General features: G+C 32.4%; 1 protein-coding gene across 7 annotated transcripts in view; it reads left to right on the top strand.

Annotated features, from left to right (window-relative positions):
• The first annotated feature begins 1,224 nt into the window (after positions 1–1,224).
• The window catches only part of LOC106051681 (histone acetyltransferase KAT6A-like), a 31,977-nt gene continuing 14,438 nt past the window's right edge, over positions 1,225–18,763 (top strand). Inside the window, exons 1-13 of one of the 7 annotated variants that reach the window (XM_056021976.1) lie at positions 1,225–1,318; positions 5,402–6,113; positions 7,810–7,918; positions 10,259–10,371; positions 10,579–10,660; positions 11,202–11,340; positions 12,086–12,954; positions 13,632–13,738; positions 15,766–15,929; positions 16,599–16,671; positions 16,802–17,032; positions 17,973–18,066; positions 18,558–18,704. In XM_056021976.1, coding sequence (XP_055877951.1) covers positions 5,529–6,113; positions 7,810–7,918; positions 10,259–10,371; positions 10,579–10,660; positions 11,202–11,340; positions 12,086–12,954; positions 13,632–13,738; positions 15,766–15,929; positions 16,599–16,671; positions 16,802–17,032; positions 17,973–18,066; positions 18,558–18,704 — 2,713 coding nt within the window. In that variant the 5' untranslated portion in view covers positions 1,225–1,318; positions 5,402–5,528. The other 6 variants (XM_056021977.1, XM_056021975.1, XM_056021979.1 and 3 more) reach the window with 6 other exon arrangements.

Genomic DNA, 18,763 nt, shown 5'->3' on the forward strand with positions numbered 1-18,763 from the left:
ATTGATCGGTAGTCAAATATGAATTAATAATTATAATGAAAATTCAACCTTTTTTGTTTTGGTCAAACATTGAGCCCCCCCCCCCTCCCCAATCCTATTTTCGTCAGCAGTCGCGTCCCACAGGTTAAGAAAATAATAAAAAAAAATTAAATGTTGTTCTTATAACCTTCTGTTATTCGACTAAGAAAGAACGTTTGTAATCTAAACGATAAATGTCTCAAAAAATAATAAAAAAATAAAAAATTAATAATCTCTAAAAAAAAAAAAAAAGTGCATATAACCGTGACCTCCGTGACCCATATCGAAGGCGCCGATATAACAGACCTATATATATTATACACTAACACTAATATTATTTTAGGTCTTTGATGCATATTTAGTATGATATATGTCTATGTAGTATGATTAGTACACGAGAATGAAACAGAAACCTCCTTTTGTTACAGAGAAAAAATGGTATTGAAAATAAAACTTTCAAAAAAAAATAGGGGGGGGGCGTTTTAGTATAAGAATGTAATATGTAATATTAGAAAATGATTTATTTATAGACAAAGAGGTAATTAATTTCTTTTACATTTCTCCCATCGGATACCAACCACCCTCAATCATTTTAGATCTGTTTACTAAGTGCAATGGGGATGGCATAAAATAAGAATAATACGTAGCATATTTTATATATGTCGATAAGTAACCATTTTTTGTTCACAAGTTGTATGTAATTTCTCCACAAAAATGGCCTGCCCCTCCCCCTTCGAGGGGGTGGTAGATGCAATCGCCCCTCTTCCGCCGAATCGGCCATTGATAGCTTACTGTCACCATACCAGAGTCAGATGGTATTCAAGACATAAGTAATTAACATACTTTATTACGATTCTTAACTCATTTTGTAAACAAAGTGTAGGTCTATAATTTCTTTACAAAACTTTGCCCACTCGCGAGAATCTGTATCCCCCAACCCCCGTTTCCGAATTCTTCAGTGGTTGGAGTGCCATAAGTAGCAATTATACATACTGTCCATTTTCTAAACATCGTTAGATCTATGTTGACATTGAAAACAAAAACATAAAATAGCCCCCCACCCCCTTATTTTTTCTTCCAGCAGATTATTTTTATGTTCTCTTTTTCTAGTCTTGTTGAGTCAATTGATTTAAAATCTTGTATTCAAAGAGTTCACATTTTCACACGCAACTAGTTTCTCAAATATCAGCCAATCAAATGGGGCTTTGTAATGGTACAGCCCAACTTAGTTAAGTGGGTAAAAAGGTAAAAAAAAAAAAAGGTCAAATTACGCCAAGAAAGAAATAGTTCGTCACAATAAGTTAGTAGGTATTGTAAATTATTGAAATGATGATAATTAATTGCTTTCGGTAATTATTTCTAACAAATAATATTATAAAAATACATTTATATTGTCAATTTATCTAATAATATGTAATGTACACTTAAAGAATAATAGTAGAGAATTAGGGCAGCCATGTTTGATTCGAGACGGCTTCATCGCCATTACGAAATGTAAAACAATTATCGAATTTTAATAAAATTCTTGAATATTCTTTTATTTATACGGTATGTATGATGCTAAAAAATTATTTAAATTTACATTTTAACTGTCGCATATTGAATTGTTCTTCTCAACATTATAATTTTGCAAGAATTTCGAAAAAAATGTTGACTAACATTCGCGCGCATCGACTCTCCGCAGGTAAACTAAAGTGTAAACGAAAACAATCTATTGAATCTAATCTAAACCATTACCATAGATGATAGTCTATGATAGTCTAGTCTAGTGTCTAGAGTACACACTGGACTCCAAATCAAGAGTCTAGATCTAGATAGAGAATAATTGACTAGAATACTAGATCTAGATCTATCTGAGTCTATCAAGTATTTTGAATTATCATGAATTCAATAGAGTCTAGCATCCAAGTTACTATTCTAGACTCTAGTCATTATGATTATGATTCTCTAGACTCTAGCTAGATTCTAGAGTCCCTCAGTCTAGATCTAGATATAGTTAGTAAAGTTACTTTCTAGATCTACTATCTAGATCTAGTAGGCCCCTATCTAAAGTATCTATACTCAGACTATGGTCAGTATGGTTGTATAGACTAGTTAGACTAGTATTAGATAGCAGATAGAGTATATTAATATTAAGTTAATAAATATACTGTATAGTCACAGTGAAAATAGTCAAGTCATAGTCATACTCAATAGTATAATACTACTACTGTCACTACTGATATAATACTGACTATTATGACTATAGGTCTAGAGTCTAGATCTACTACTAGTAACTAGTGGTCTAGTCTAGAATCTAGAAATCTAGACTGGTGAGTAGTAGACTGACTAGATTGACTAGTATCTAGATAGATCTAGAGTCTAGATTACTCTACTCTAGTACTCTAGATTCAAGATGTAATCGTCTCACAGACTAAAATCTACTCAGTCGCTGTGTAGTCTAATGTAGAGTACTATATGGCGGAAAACAGATTTCCCATTGAAAATGCATTTTTGAATGTCAATATTCATTATCTCTGAATTTAAGCCACCTGTAACGTATTTTTTAGATCTGATACGTAGATCTATGTTTGTGTAAGCTTCATAAGCAACATTTTGTGGAAATTCGTTTTTATTAAGATTTTGTGCACTTGTGAAATTCACCAAGTAGGCTATTCACGACAGAGAGGTTTTACTTGTGGTTTTATGTGATCCCCTTTGAAAAGGTAAGAAACATATTATTTTTATAGTTATATGAAAAAAATTGCCTACTTATCATTAAAAAATGGTTGTTGTAAATGTTCAAGGAAAAAAAAAGTAAATTGAATGGTTCGTTTGTCCTAGATTTAAAAAAAAATAGCCTCGATGCAAATACGAAAATTGGCTGTCGCGAATGTACGCTTGCCGATATTTATTTATTTACACTTAAATATTACCAATTTTAATTAGGAAACACATATTTTTATTTTAGAAATCATATTGCAATATTTTCGTACTTAAAAAAGAGGAAAAAATATAAAAAATAATGTTTTATTACGTTTTTTATAAACCAATCGGAAGTGGTGTCGTCGAAATCGGAGGGCTTACGCTTTTTTAAAAACTTGTTTTTTTAATCATTCGCTCTGAATCCTCGAGAAAGAAACATCGCTAAAAGCGATCTCAGTCCGAACTATCCATAAGACAATAGTTTTTATAATATTATCAACTATTAAGGTAATTATTGTACTTTAATACTACGTTGTCGCTATCGAACAACCGATTTTCGAATAACCGGACATCGGCAATAACGCACGCGTGCTAAACAGGCTAAACGCTACACAGCGTGATGCCGCATGGAGATCGATATATCTTAATTTTAACTTATATTTTATAATCTAGACTAGATCTAGATTATAGAATACATAGATCTATAATCTATAATAATAGAGATTAGACCTAGCCCTAGTCTAGATCTAGTGATTATATACTGTCTAATAGAGGCTAGATCTAGATCTAGAAAAACTTCTACGGCGACTACGAGTGTTTTTTTCCTTTGTAAATTCTTTTTACTAACGCCAAGAAAACCAAGATCGGGATTTAAGATTGGATTGTAGATATAGACTCTAAATGTTTAGATTAAAATTAATTACGGTATTGCTAGATTAGATCTAAAAAAAATGCTGACCGGTAAAAAATCGAGTGCTGTATCACTTCCATTGTTAGATCTAGATCTAGATCTAGATCTAGACAGTAATTTAGATCTAGGTCTAGAGGTACTAGTAGATCTAGACTAGAGATACCAAAATAACGCAGATACTACATTTTTCTTTATCTAGACACTAGATCTAATAATACTTGTTATGTTTGTGATTTATAGATTAGTCTAGATCTAAGACTAAATAGTAAATTCTAAATCTCTATAGATTATAGATTACTATAGATATAGACTATAGAAGAATAGATCCACTTATCATCTTATGACTTAAACTTAAGACATCGTTAAAAATAACAACAAACACATATAAACCAAATATAAATGTTTTTATTTCTTTTCTCAGCAACATTTACAACAGATACAAAAATTGAGATTATTTGAGATAGTAAACAGAAAACACCATGCACTTCTAGCTTAAGCCTATTATTAGGTCTAGAGTCTAGACCTCAAATGCCTAGATCTAGAAATGATCAAGAACAAGATCTATTTATATCTTGATAATAATTCATTTAATATTAGATCTTTTCTAGTCTAAAATACATCTATATATTATACTGTATTTATGTAAAAAAAAATGAAGATAAATATAAGAAAAAAAAAGTGACTTTTTATGGTAGGGTGGGCCGAAGAGGAGACTTATTTATTAGTTATAAATACATTTCAAAGTTGTTTGTTTGTTTTTTCAAATGTTGTATAAATATACTTTACTTTGTGACACAGTTTTATGTTAATAATATTGTGAATTTGTGAAATTCATGGAATATTGGACATATCTTCTGTGAATTTTGGATTTTTCAATATTAGGGGTAAGTGTGTTTGATCTCATTTTTTTATGTTAAATACTTGTCTGATGATAATGAATTTACTTTTTTTGGATTCCTCTGTTCTTGGGCATTAAAATTGATACATAATATGTCAAAACTGATAATGGTTTTGTTATTCAGGATGATGATAAAGTATAATTTGCAACTTTTTTTTTTACCGAGGGGGTGGGGTCTGGGGGGGGGGGGCTCAATTAATAGGCATAAATGTCTTAAAACACATGTTTATATATTTTTTTCAAATGTTCTATAAATATACTTTACTTTGTGATACATTTTTCTATTAATAATATTGTGAATTTGTGAAATTCATGGATAATTGGACATATCTTCTGTGAGTGATGGATTTTTCATTATTAGGGGTAAGTGTGTTTGACCTCATTTTTTCAAGTTAAATAATTGTCAGCTGCTTCTGATTTTATTTTTTTTGAATTCCTCTATTCTTGGGCAATAAATTTGATATATAATATGTCAATAATAGCCAATTTGAAATTGATCAAAAAAATGGTCCTAAAAGTAGAATGTTGAGAACTCAATCTGTTTTCCGCCATATTACTATCTATACTCAATATACTGTAAGACGTAAATTAAAATCTAGATCTAGACGTTTATCTTATCTTATGACTTATGAAGTCATTGAAGTCTAGTAGATCTTCTAATCTAGAGCTAGAAATCTAGATATTCTAGGTTAGAACCTAGATCTAGACTAGAAGAGTCTAGATCTGGATTCTAGATCTAGATATCTAATTTTATAATACTTATCAATGTATAAAGTCTATAGATGTAATGATCATGAATAATAAATAATAAATAATCTTTATCTAATGAAATTTAATCTGTTTAATAAGAAAAAATGTTATTTAATTTAAAAGTTATTTTATACTTTCAGGTATGTTACTAGCATTCTGACGTTCAAAAAAATGACTGCTGTCCTAACATATTGATATAAAGAAGTCATGTGATTAAGAAACATAAATTCTACTACTTTATTCTCAAATTCTTCAGAAAGAAATAAAATGGTTAAAGAAACGGATAAAACCGTGGAGGTCAATGCTACTTATTTAGAATGGATTCTAGAAGCTGTCCACAAAATAAAGCATCAGAAGCAGCGTCCAAATAAGGACAGAATAATAAATGCCATTCGTCAAAATCATCAGGTGACAGAAGAGTCCATTCTTGAACAGCTGGAACTATCTGTTCAAAATGGCAAGCTTTTACGAGTCGAAAATAACAATGATTATACATATAAAGATCCAGCTTTGCAAGCACCTGTCAAAAGTCAGGCCAAAACATTAGAACTGGATAAGAAAACTGATTTAACAAAACTAGTTATTCAATGTTTAAAACAGTCCCAGGAACCTAAGGGCATGATGTTAAAATCCATTGAAAGATATATTCATTCTAAATATACTGTGAAAGGAAATGAAAGTGGAGTTCTAATGAAAAACTTGCGCACTTGTGTACGAAGAGCAATACAACAAAAAAAGCTGGTGCAGGTTGGAAAATTCGTACAGCTTGCCATTGAGGAGGGCAAAGTCAAAGAAAGTCCTCCAGTTAATTTGGCAGATGTAGAAGTAGTATTGCCTTTTGAACGCAACAGGGTAAGCTAAGCTACATTTTATTTTTATCAGTTTAATTAATGAGTTACAGCAGAGTGAGCTTAGAAAGCTAATTTTGTTTAGGAATAACAAAAACTATAAGGTCAAGTATTGTTATTAGCATTGTTAGCAAAATTAAATCATCAAGTTTGTCCTATTAAAATGATAAGCAGCATTTAAAAAATAACTAGTAATTACTTTCACACTATATATTTCTTATTCTGATTATCTTGGCTGGGCAAGTCCTTAAAATTTTAGGTTCTCTTTTTCTTCTTTAGTAACTTAAATTTAACCAATGGCAAATTCATTCCATTTATAAGAGCCTTGATATTTTTGCATTTTTTTTTGTTTGTTAAATAAATATTGGCTGCTGTCAAAATCTTCTGTTTACTATACCCTCATAGATTGTAGGATTTAATCTTGCTGTGCCTTTTTTTTTTTTTTTACAACTAATAAATTATCAGATATTAAACTAATCAGCACATCAAATCATAAAACAGATATTAATGCAACTTTTAAATCTAAGTACTTGTGAACTTCTTTTTCTAAACACAATTTAAAAAAAAAATATAGTGAGCATTAATCTACAATATTGCATATAATTATATATTTGATTATTAAGAAGTTATAATGTTAACTAAATTATTAATGTTTATTTCATGGACAATAACTATTTTCAATACTTTGCTACATTAAATGAATCATTAATTTATTAAAACTACTAACATTGAACATGTAAGCAACTAAAATAGGTTAGCAATAACATTCACATTCAAATCAAAGCTGCATTCGCAGCAATGCACCTATTTGTTGTCAACCACATCCCACTGGCTGTTTCTGCTCACCTATAATCTACAGTCTTTGACATTACTTGACACTGACCTAAGGATTGTTTTCTTAACTGGCTCTAGCTGACCCTGATTGTTACCAACTTGACACTGTTATTATAGACAGTCGCTCTGATTTAAAAAAAAAAATCAAAACATCACTAACAACACTAAATTAAAAATAAAACTCCTTAGCTGATAATTGACAAATTATCAGCTAACTTCCTAATTGTAGGATTAGCAATAACTTAAATTGTCTTACTTTACTACGTTTCTGCAAGAATCTCTACATTTCAGGGTTGTCTAGTCTCCCATGACACAACCCTTTATCTTATAAAATGCAGATGTTACTTCAAAAAAGAAAATGATTACATCCTATGCGTGTCCCTAGTCATGCAATCCAGTTGTTTAGTGTATATTATCTCTCAAAAACTCCTTACAACTATGTACCAATGTACCATCCTCTGGAACTAAAGTTAATCTTGTACTGTCTAAATGTGTTCCACCAGAATTGAATATAACTAACTATATTTATAAATAGATATAAATACTATACAAATTGTCTCTTGTCTCACTATGTTCTCACTCCCTTTGTCCTTTGCTCTATTGTCAGTCCTGTCCCTATTCTCACATGTCAATGATCTGTGAGTAGGATTTTCATAAGTTAAAAAACTAAATTAACTTCTCACATTAAGACACTGGCTACTACACACAACTTGACAGCTGTTGTAATTTGTATATTTTGTTTGACAGACATTTGTTCTTTCACCTTTTGTAAACGCCACAATAAAATTGTAATGTTTCATTTTGGTGTTAATTTAATGCTAGATAATTATAAAATAAATGTGTTTCTGTATTTTCTCTTCATTCAGAAAAAGGCTACCCCTTTACCTTTGTGCAGTTTTTGTCTTGAAGGTGCTGATAAAAATAGAGAAGGAAAATGGGAAGATTTGATTTCTTGTGCAGATTGTGGCAGCAGTGGTGAGTACATTTTGTGAGTCAGTCTTAACCCGAGGGAGCCTTTTGAGTAAATAGTTTTGGATTATATCTTGTTTGATTGAGCAGTGTTGTAAATTGATCCCTATCCAACTTTAAAAAAAGGAAACATAGACCCTAACACACAAATCCACTTTAGGCAAATATGTTAGAGGTATGTGGCGACATTTACACAGATGGATCCAAGATGGATGTGAAGGTTGGATGTACATGCTCCTATAGGAACAAAAGTATTTCTCGTAGACTCACAAATGGATGCTCTATTTTTAGGATTACATTAAGTAGTAACATGAACCCGAATTCCCTATTCGGACCTCAGACAGTGTGTAACTTGTCACCTAGAGAGAGTGGCAGGCCCGATGGGAGACAGAAATCTAGAATTTACAAATTAAATTACATGTGATGGATGTAAAAACAGTGGCTCACATACCAAGGTCTTGTTATGACAGTGTTGAACAGATATGGTATGACAGTCATGATAGATTATAGCAGCAATGGTGTGGATAACTGGTGTGTTGCTCACACATTTCAATGCTTTACATCTCATTTTTTGTTTTGTTTTTAGGGTTTATACATTTTATGATTTCTTTCACCAAGTACTTAAAATTATTTGCATTATCATTTTATCAACCATTTAACAACTACTGGCATAAATGAAAGTCATGCGAAACATTTGTTTGGGTCTACTCAAGATATAATATTTTACGCAAGCTGATTTGATTTATAGGGTACTAGTCGACCCGTTGCATAGCATACGCCACTATTTAGTGATAGGTGAACATCCTTACTGATATCTTTTGCACCATTTCTCACTTAGAAACAGATGCTAGTGTTTTTATAATTGGCATTGCAGAACTAAAACTTAATTGTTTGTGACCAGCACAACTTACAAAGTTCTTTTGATAAAACTGCTGTACAATGTAATAGAAATATGTTTTCTGTAATCTAGGACTGTTGCACTTTTCACCTATAATGGTTTTTAGTACAAAATGTCTCATTATAGACAGAGCCTTTTTTGCTGTATCATGAATACTGTCCTTTATGAGGTGTAGGATTGATGTATTTTTCATTCGCAACACAGGCATTTATTGATTGGTCTTATCAAATAAAAAAACGCTTTTTTTTTTTGCTCGCTAATTTCTGACAACCTATTTCCAGCTAAAAGCTGGTGAAAAGCTAACTAGTGTTAACAGCTTCAAATACCTCGGAGCTATTGTCTCAGATGAGGGAACAAAACCCGAATTATTGGCCCGAATAGCACAGTCCACAGCAGCCCTTTCAAAACTTAAAATAATATGGAAAGATAAGGGCTTAGCCCTCGGCACCAAAATTAGACTGATGCGCTCTCTGGTCATGGCCACATTTTTATATGCTTGTGAGTCGTGGACGTTGAATGCAGAGCTTGAGAGGAGGATCCTAGCAATGGAATTGAGATGCTACAGAAGGATCCTAGGCATCACATCCAAAGACCGCATCACAAACCAAGAAATCAGAGACAGGGTTACTGTAGCGATCGGAGCTCATGACGACCTGCTTACTATTGTGAAAAAACGAAAGCTTAAAACCTTTGGCCACATTACGAGATCTACGGGGCTCGCAAAGACCTTTCTTCAGGGAACAGTGCCAGGGAAAAGAAAAAGAGGCAGACAGAAAAAGCGATGGGAGGACAACATTAAAGAATGGACAGGCCTGCCATTGAGAGAGGTTCTGAACAAGGCAAAAAAAAGGGAGGAATGGAGAAAGACGGTCGACAAATCTTGCCTGGTGCCCCAACGGTCCAACAGACTAAGGGATAGGTAAAGGTAAAGGGTAAAGGTAAATTTCCAGCTCCATGGTTACATCCTCTCACATTGGGAGGAGGCTGGTCCATAAAAAGTGTATATTAATAATCATGCCCAATTTTTGCAGGCCTTAGCAAGGGGATATACTCTTTTGAACATATATATGCTTTGCTTGAGGTATTCAGGTCGCAATCATCTGCTTATAATAAATTTCTATTGCAGACATATTGGACTTTTAAAGTTTTAACCTTTAATATTTGTGTATGGCAAATAACTCTATAGATAGAATGGAACATGCATGAAGTGAAATAAATAAATGCTATTTAAGTGTATGAAGTATGGTTTAGAATTATAACAAATTAGTATATATGTTCTATTCCATGTCTTAAGATTGTTGTTTTGTTACCACTATGTAAAACATGACATTTGTATATGAACTGAATGACACCAAAATGGGAAAATTGAAACATGCATATATATATATAAACTGAGCTGTAACTCTCTACAAATTTGTAAGTATTTTTTCTGTAAACATTGTCTTCAGGTCATCCTTCATGTTTGAAATTTTCTTCTGAGCTCACTGCAAAAGTTCGTAAACTAAGATGGCAGTGTATCAATTGTAAAAAGTGTTCTTTTTGTGGTAAATCTGGTAAAGAGGTAAGTAAGAATGTTAAGTGAAAACGAAATTTTAACTTAGAAAAGTGGTAATATAGTCCTTGAGTTCCTACAATTTATTCAAAAAAAGAATTAAAGCTATTTAAGTTCTAAGGAATAAAAGCAAAAAGATTGATTGGTATGACTTTCATCACTATGTTGTCTCATCCAAAAATATTCCATTTGGTATTGATCATTGTTGTATTTCAGGATGATATGTTATTCTGTGATTTCTGTGATAGAGGTTTCCACATGGCCTGCTGTGATCCTCCAATCATTAAACCTCCAAAGGGTACGTGTACAAAGTAATTACTTTCTAGAATTATGTGAGCAAAAGATCGGCAGATAGGCTCATGGGGTTAAATCTTGTAATACCAGTGATTGTCCGGCCAGAAGTATCTTCTAGGGTTGTAGATAAAATTGTGTTCTGATATCTATTCTTTACCTCATGCATCAATGACAGAACCAAACATGTGAATTTCATGTATTGTAGATGAAACATTGTCTGTAGTCTTAGAAGTCTATAAAGAATAACAAAAAGAATAGAACAGGGAACATTGAAGTTGTTGTTTTTTTTAACAATTAATTATTAATAATGATCTTAAAATACCCAGAGTTCACTATTCATGTTATTAAATTTTTTTTATTATTTAAAATTGAAAGTGAGTATGTATTTTAGTGCACAAGTCTTAATCTGTGCTTAGAATTTCAGTGTTCACATGTATGTTTTTTACCTGCTTATCTTTCCGTTGTCAACTTTACTGACATTATTATTATTATACTAAATAATATTTATTTGTTGTTAAATTTATTTTTTCCTATGTATGTATTAGGAGACTGGAAGTGTAATTTGTGCGACCCAGAACGAGGGACAAAGAAAGGCAAGACCTTCTTGGAGGCAGCAATGTTGTACACAGTAAATATTAAATCTCAGATTCAAGCTACATCCAAACAGAAGTTAAAGAAAGCAAGGTAAGGTGTTGACACTCTTTGACACTTCAATGCTTTGCACATTGTTATTTCTCAACTTGTTTGTATTTCTTTTGAATATTATCACTATCAATATTTTTTCTTCTTATTTTAATTTAGTTTTTTTTATTTCTTAGTAGAATCATTTATATAAGTATATATATATATTTTTTGTTATGCATTTCAGCTATTATTCTCTTAAATATTGTGGTGTTAACTGGGTTAGAATTAGTTGTCTGTGGAGAATTTTTTAAAAATTAAACTTTATGTAGAGAATAATCAATTGATTTATTAATCAGATATCTATTTTGTATCTCACATACTTTTCTAAAGCTAGGAGAGAAAAAAGATCTTTCAATGGAAACTGCATGTTTTTATATTTATGTGGCCAATAATTAATTAAGCTTTCATATAGCTATTTTAATGAATGGCCACTTTTATTTTCCAAGATACTTTTTTTTTTGTCTTGGATAAACCTAAGGTGTGACGCTATTGACTAATTTCAAGCTCTCTATCACTCCTACCAGACACAAAAAAATATAAATTTTAATGTAAGGGAGGAGTTAAAGTAACAGCTGTACTTTGTTTTAAAGGTTATCATTGGTACTTTTGATTAAGAAAATGTACATATCTCATTTGACTGAAACATTGTTGTTGTTGTTTTTTAAATACTTAAAGTTTTTATTACAGATTTGTTTTATAGTCAGTTTTATTTCTATCTTTCTTTTTTTCCTTTTGTCAACACTAGGTTATTGCAAGCAGCTAAAAAAATGAAATTGAAGAAATTAAAAGTTGTCCGAAAAAAGCCAGTGAAATCTGAAAGCAGTGAAGAAAGTGAACATGAGGATGCATCCAAATGTGAAGTGCTCTCTCCTAGTGAGTTTGCACTGAACGGGGCTTGTCTAGAAACGCTTAGTATTCTTCCTGAAACCAAACATTTGGTTGATGGTCTCTCTCGTTTTTTCACCCCATCTAACAAACGCTCTTCAAGAGTCTCCCTCAGTGCAATACAGCCTCCCCTTCTAGGCCTGATGGAGGAAAACACTAACTCTAGTCAGAAAATGTCTTATAAAAAACAAAGTGATAAAAAATCCACTCGGACTACAAGTGCTCATCAGACAGCTAGTAGATTAATAAAACGTTCAAAATTAGTTCAGGCCTCCAGGGGACGCAAAAAAACTGGGGGGCCTCCACTTAGTGGTCAGTTGCGTGGGCTTTTTGATGGTCTGTCAGAGTTTTTTAATGCAACAGGTGAGCGCAAGAGGGCATTACCGGTGTACACTTCTAGAACAGAGCCTAGTTCCAACTCATTGTCTGGCTCCAACCTGACTTGTTCTTCTTGTACTTCTTGCTGGGATTCCCCCAAAGCACTTCACTGTGATGGCCAATGTTTGAATGTGTGTATAAGTGACAGCTGTTCCAAGAAATCTGATTCTGCTCTGTCATCCCGGCGGCATTTATCTTGGTGGGAGGAGATGAATAACCTTATGCAGATGACTTTGCAGGAGTTTCGACAATACGGGTCCCAGGACGGCTTTAATAAAGGTGTTCGGGGTCGCAGGACTTGTTTGGCACAAAGGAGAGTTGGCAGGCTCGAAGGCAGCCAAATGTTCAGGGGTAAGCTCTCCGTCTCCCCCATCTCCAGTGATTAAAGCCCTTGTATATTTTATTTAAGTGTCCGTTTGATTGAGAGTGCCTGCGTTGATTTCTACTCATGTGTACATGTTATATGTTGCACCAATAATGTCCTCTTTAGAGCTCCTGTTGTGTTGAGACTCCCCATTTACATAAAGTTCCACTTCAGTACTAGCTAGTTCAACTATCACCTATACAGTGGGACATTGAATCCAATCTAATTTGTGGGGAAATTTTTATTTATGAATGTTCATTCTGAATAATCTAATTGTAATTTGTAATCTTAATGTGGATAAGATGATTTCTAACCTGCTCATACTAACCTAAGGTCATTTAAAAATGTGAAGGAAAAAAAAACTATTTAAAAAAAAAGAAAGCTAATCTGTTGCCAACCAACTAATACCTAGCACTGTTCAACACCATAATCTATAACAGTTGTGTAAATTGTTTGTTGAACTCTAACCCTGAATGGTTTGAAAGATGTGTGCCATTTTTTTTTGTTGCATGCATTATAAAAATAACTTGTTATAAGTTATATTTGTTCTTCTGTTGTTGTTTCCTTACATTTAAAGTTCAATTCTGAGTCTATTAACATAGTTTCAATTTGAAAATGTACAATGCGATTCCTGTAATCAATTGTCTGGCTGTTTTACTTGCAGATACTATTCGTACAAAAGCTGGTATGATCCTGCCAACATATGTGACAGAGGAAGATGTTACACTTTTTAAACAGGCCCAGGAAATGGCTCAAAGGGAGTTAGATAAGGTAAAAAAAAAAATATTAATCTTTTTTGCCTTACTGTATAGAGTTGAAGATTGTTGAAATGAAGAACAATTGTATGACCATTGAATAGCCATTTGAACCTTTATAAATGTTTAAATGTCACATATGTGACAGAGGAAGATGTTACACTTTTTAAACAAGCCCAGGAAATGGCTCAAAGAGAGTTAGATAAGGTAAAAAAAAAAATATTAATCTTTTTTTGCCATACTGTATAGAGTTGAAGATTGTTGAAATGAAGAAAAATTGTATGACCATTGAATAGCCATTTGAACATTTATAAATGTTTAAACATGAACTTCCACTTATGTCCCTTTTTGAATAAAACTTGTAACATTGAAAAACTTTTTCCATATGTGCTGTAAATCAAACATGTTCTTAGTCATTTTTACTTTACTAGCTGATTGCCAACTGGAGGCTAGCTCCTGCCTTTAAATTGTTTTTGTTATGAGCAGACGTTATGTATATCATGATGGTGCTCTGAAGTGTGTCTTTTACAAATTTAACAGCGTCAAACTACAAGAGATTATCTTTGTTAATTTGTATAGTACAAGTATTCAAAAACCTGCTAACATATGCATTATGTCATCCATGTTGCTGAATATCATGATGGTGCTCTCAAGTGTATCTTATACAAATTTAAAACAGCATTAAACTACAAGAGATTATCTTTGTTAATTTGTATAGTACAAGTATTAAAAAACCTGCTAACATGTGCATTATGTCATCCGTGTTGCTGAATATCATGATGGTGCTCTGAAGTGTATCTTATACAAATTTAAAACAGCATTAAACTACAAGAGATTATCTTTGTTAATTTGTATAGTACAAGTATTAAAAAACCTGCTAACATATGCATTATGTCATCCATATTGCTGAATATCATGATGGTGCTCTGAAGTGTATCTTGTATAAATTTAAAACAGCGTCAAACTACAAGAGATTATCTTAGTTAATTTGTATAGTGCAAGTATTTAAAAACCTGCTAACATATGCATTATGTCATCCAAACTAGTCATTGTGTCCAAAATCATGCATGCCATAATTAAATGAACTTTCTGAACCAAAATGCCTCTGCAAAGTCAGGAAAATCTTAGACAACTGCCACCCAATCCATTGTAACTAGTCAATTTGTCTGAAGTGGGTGACTTCTGTCCATTGAGGCTAGAACAAATGGTGCAAATACTCGTCTTGGGCAAACTGTATCAGGGCTACTTGTTGACTAATGAATTTGAAAAATATCAAGACATCAGTGTGTAGTCACTCATGGACTTCTCTGTGTATTGCGCCTGTTATCTTTTGTGGAAAGTTGCCTTTTGATTGAAAAAGAGTCCTTGTAATCACAAAGTTTCAATAAAGCAGTCTCAGTCTTAATGCAAGTGACTCACCTCATTAATGGGACTAAAATCTATATGTTTTCTCCTTGTTTAGATAATGGGCATAATATTCATCTTTTTGTTTCCTTTGGTTCAGTCTTATGGATTTTTCCACAAGTATTAATTGGTAATGATTAGATCTATTACTGAGTGTGAAAAAAGTCAAAGATATTAGTCAGGAATCCAGGGAATGCAAAAAAAACCTTCTTATGTTAAAAATTAAAAGACAACTATTGGGATTATAAAAAAGTTTAAATCACACTATTGTATTCTCATGAAATAGATTTCCTTAAGTAAAAATAGTATTAGTAAAATGAGCAGACTAAATTGAATGAACCATGACCATATGCTCACATCGCTTTTTATACTATTTCATGAGTCTGGTGTATCTTCAGTATAAGGGATATGATGTAACCAGTTTTATTTCATTGCTAGAATATACAAATGAATATGAATGAAATCATTCTAGTTGCTAAAGAAGGTTCAAGTTTAGGCCACTTGGGCAGTGCCTACTCAGCTTGTGATACATAATACATGGTACCTTTTATTACTTCCTAGAGATCCACTGACCTTGGTGCAAAAGCATGTTCTTCCTTGTGACTCTTTTAGTAACACTTGAACCATTCTCTTCTCTAGGCTCTACCTAAGCCAGAACCCAAACCATCTTTTGAAAGACAAAGTGAAACAGGGGAAGATGTTAAACCTGTTGTCGAAACTCCTCGCTATCCTCCATGTATAGAAATGGGTCAGTTTGAGATACAAACATGGTACTCTTCTCCTTACCCTCAGGAGTATGCCAGGTAGGATCACCTGTATGCTTTAATATGTCATTTCATTATGTTACTGTCTGTCATTTTACCAGGCTAGTCATGTTTTGCAAATTCGTAGTACAATAAATGTTGAAAAGATACAAATTTTTAATTAAAACTTTTAAAAAGTGTTTCATGAAGATGCCTATTGTTTCTTATAACCTTGATCATCATGCAAAATCAGCAAATGTTTTCTTCCATGGTTGATTACAATCTTTTTTGCTCATAGCTATATTCTAATTTTAGATTTCTAATATTAATTCCTTTTTTTTTAAATGGCTACAAAAAAAAGGGTGTTGAATTCAATAAATCCACTCAAGTATAATAAGACCTTTTTTATATATATATATATATATATATGCACTCACTGTGAATTTATTAATAATGGGTAATTTTATATGATTCAAACTACTATACATGAAAAGCAAATGAATGTATTTCACCAATAGTTTAACTGCCACAATCCCTTACAACTAGTTTGCTACAATTTTTTGGTTAAAATTACTTATAAAATGTATCAAAAAATTAATTTTATTGTGTTGATATCAAAGTCATTACTGATAATGTAATGGAGTCATTTCATTGTTTGTATGACTAATTCTGCCATTGTATTGTATCTGAAGTCTAGTGATGTCATTTCCTTGCGTTGTCTCTTTCCAGCTTACCAAAGCTGTACATCTGTGAGTATTGCCTTAAGTACATGAAAAGTGGAAATAGTCTTCGACGCCACATTGTAAGTTGTTTAAAAGTAGTATTAATAAAGCAACTCTCATTCTTAAGAAAATTTGTTTGTAAATTGAAATTAAATGATAGCTTTGTTTTTATCTAACATTAGTTAATTTTTTTTTTTTTTTTTTTTCTAGGACAAGTGTGAACTGCGCCATCCCCCAGCAGATGAGATCTATCGCAACAAAGACCTCTCTGTGTTTGAGGTGGACGGACAAACTAGCAAATTATATTGTCAGAACCTGTGTCTCTTAGCCAAACTCTTTTTAGATCATAAAACACTTTATTATGATGTGGAGCCATTTCTATTTTATGTCTTGACTTTAAATGATGACTATGGCTCTCATATCGTTGGTTATTTCTCAAAGGTTAGTTATATATTACCTTTCAGTACAATCACATTTGTGTGTATGTGTGTGTGTGCTAGGATCTCATTTGATAAGCAGTATTATAAATGTAAAATTGCCAGCACGCAAGCCTAATCTAATCATTATTTATCAGCTTATACATGTTTGCAGTTCAACTTTTGACACTTTAACCAAAATTCAATTAAAATTAAATAATTGAAAATAATGCAAAGGGGCAATTAATTTTCTAATGCAGCAGCAGCTGAAAACTAGGCCTAATGTGGATTGAAGGTTGTCTGAGCCTGTGTAAATGCTGAGTTAAAAAAAAAGAAATATTAGTAATTGTGTTTTGTTTGCTTGAGAATTTAACAGGGAATAAACTATCTTAATACCCCTAAACAAAGGAAAAGTGCATAGGGCCTTTAACACATGAAAGTCAGGGTGCACAGTAATTTACCTGGTAGGATAGACTTCAGAAAAATACTTAATGAAGGCATAAGGTTGTCTATAACGAAAATTAGGTGTCATTTTTTGCACTACAATCAGAGGTTAGCTGCTTCATCACAAAGACAAGAATATTTGTTTCTGTGCTTGTTCGGTAGAGTTCTCATCCTCCATTCATTTTCTGATTCACATTATACAGCTGGGCATTTAGAAGTTGATTTAGGATATTCAACGTCAAACACTTCACTATTTATTACTTGTTTATTATAAGAATGGCTGTAGCTGTTCTTTCATATGACATGCACTTTGGAAATGTATATAAACCATGGGCTGAAAAAGATTCTACATCTTTGTAATAGGGAAAGAAAAATAATTTTACAAGTATTCTGTGATAAATCTGAATTGAATTACTGGATGGAATTTGTGAATAACTGCTCTAAAATTAATAAAAGAATTATAAAATGAATAAATCTGAAGTTTTGTGGGGAGTTTTAAATTCCATATTCTGTATTTCCAGGAAAAACACTGTCAACAAAAGTACAATGTTTCATGCATTATGACAATGCCCCAGTACATGAGGAAAGGATATGGCCGTCTTCTTATAGACTTCAGTAAGTCCCTACATTGATCTTTTTCCTTAAGTCTTTGGGTGCCAGGTTTTTTTGTTTTTTGTTAGCTAGTTTGTAATGTAGTACAGGATGTCGGGAACTAATTTTAGTTCTAATAGACTGAATAACACAATTGTTTCACTGTCACATTTATTTTTATGTCATTAAAATAATGTATTCATCAGCAAGATCAAGACTACCTAATTCAGTAGGAATGAATCCCATTGCCACAGACTGACAAAATACTCTTGACCTCTCAGCATTAAAACCTAACTCAGTTCTATTAATGATATTTGATATTTTGGGTATTTGGCACATCAGCACAGTTTAGGCCATGGGTAATTTCTCATTCATATTGTTACTCCATCATCTGATCCTGCACAGTTGTTCATTCATAATAAATTCAATTATTTCTAATGTTACTATTTACCATGTAACACTACTCTTATCTGTATCAGTTGGACTAAATAGATGCTTCGTCTTTCATTGGGCAGGTTATCTGTTATCAAGAAGAGAAGAATGTTTTGGCTCCCCAGAGAAACCATTATCTGCACTTGGTGCTGTTAGTTATATGGCTTATTGGCGAAGTATCATCTTTCAGTATTTCTCATGCCACAGAGACAAAGCTGTGTCCATTAGAAGTAAGTCAAAAGTATTTAGATGAATGTTTTTGATGTTAATTGTTGGATCAATTTTTTAA

Source organism: Biomphalaria glabrata, chromosome 2, assembly GCF_947242115.1.
Source record: "Biomphalaria glabrata chromosome 2, xgBioGlab47.1, whole genome shotgun sequence".
Taxonomy (NCBI): domain Eukaryota; kingdom Metazoa; phylum Mollusca; class Gastropoda; family Planorbidae; genus Biomphalaria; species Biomphalaria glabrata.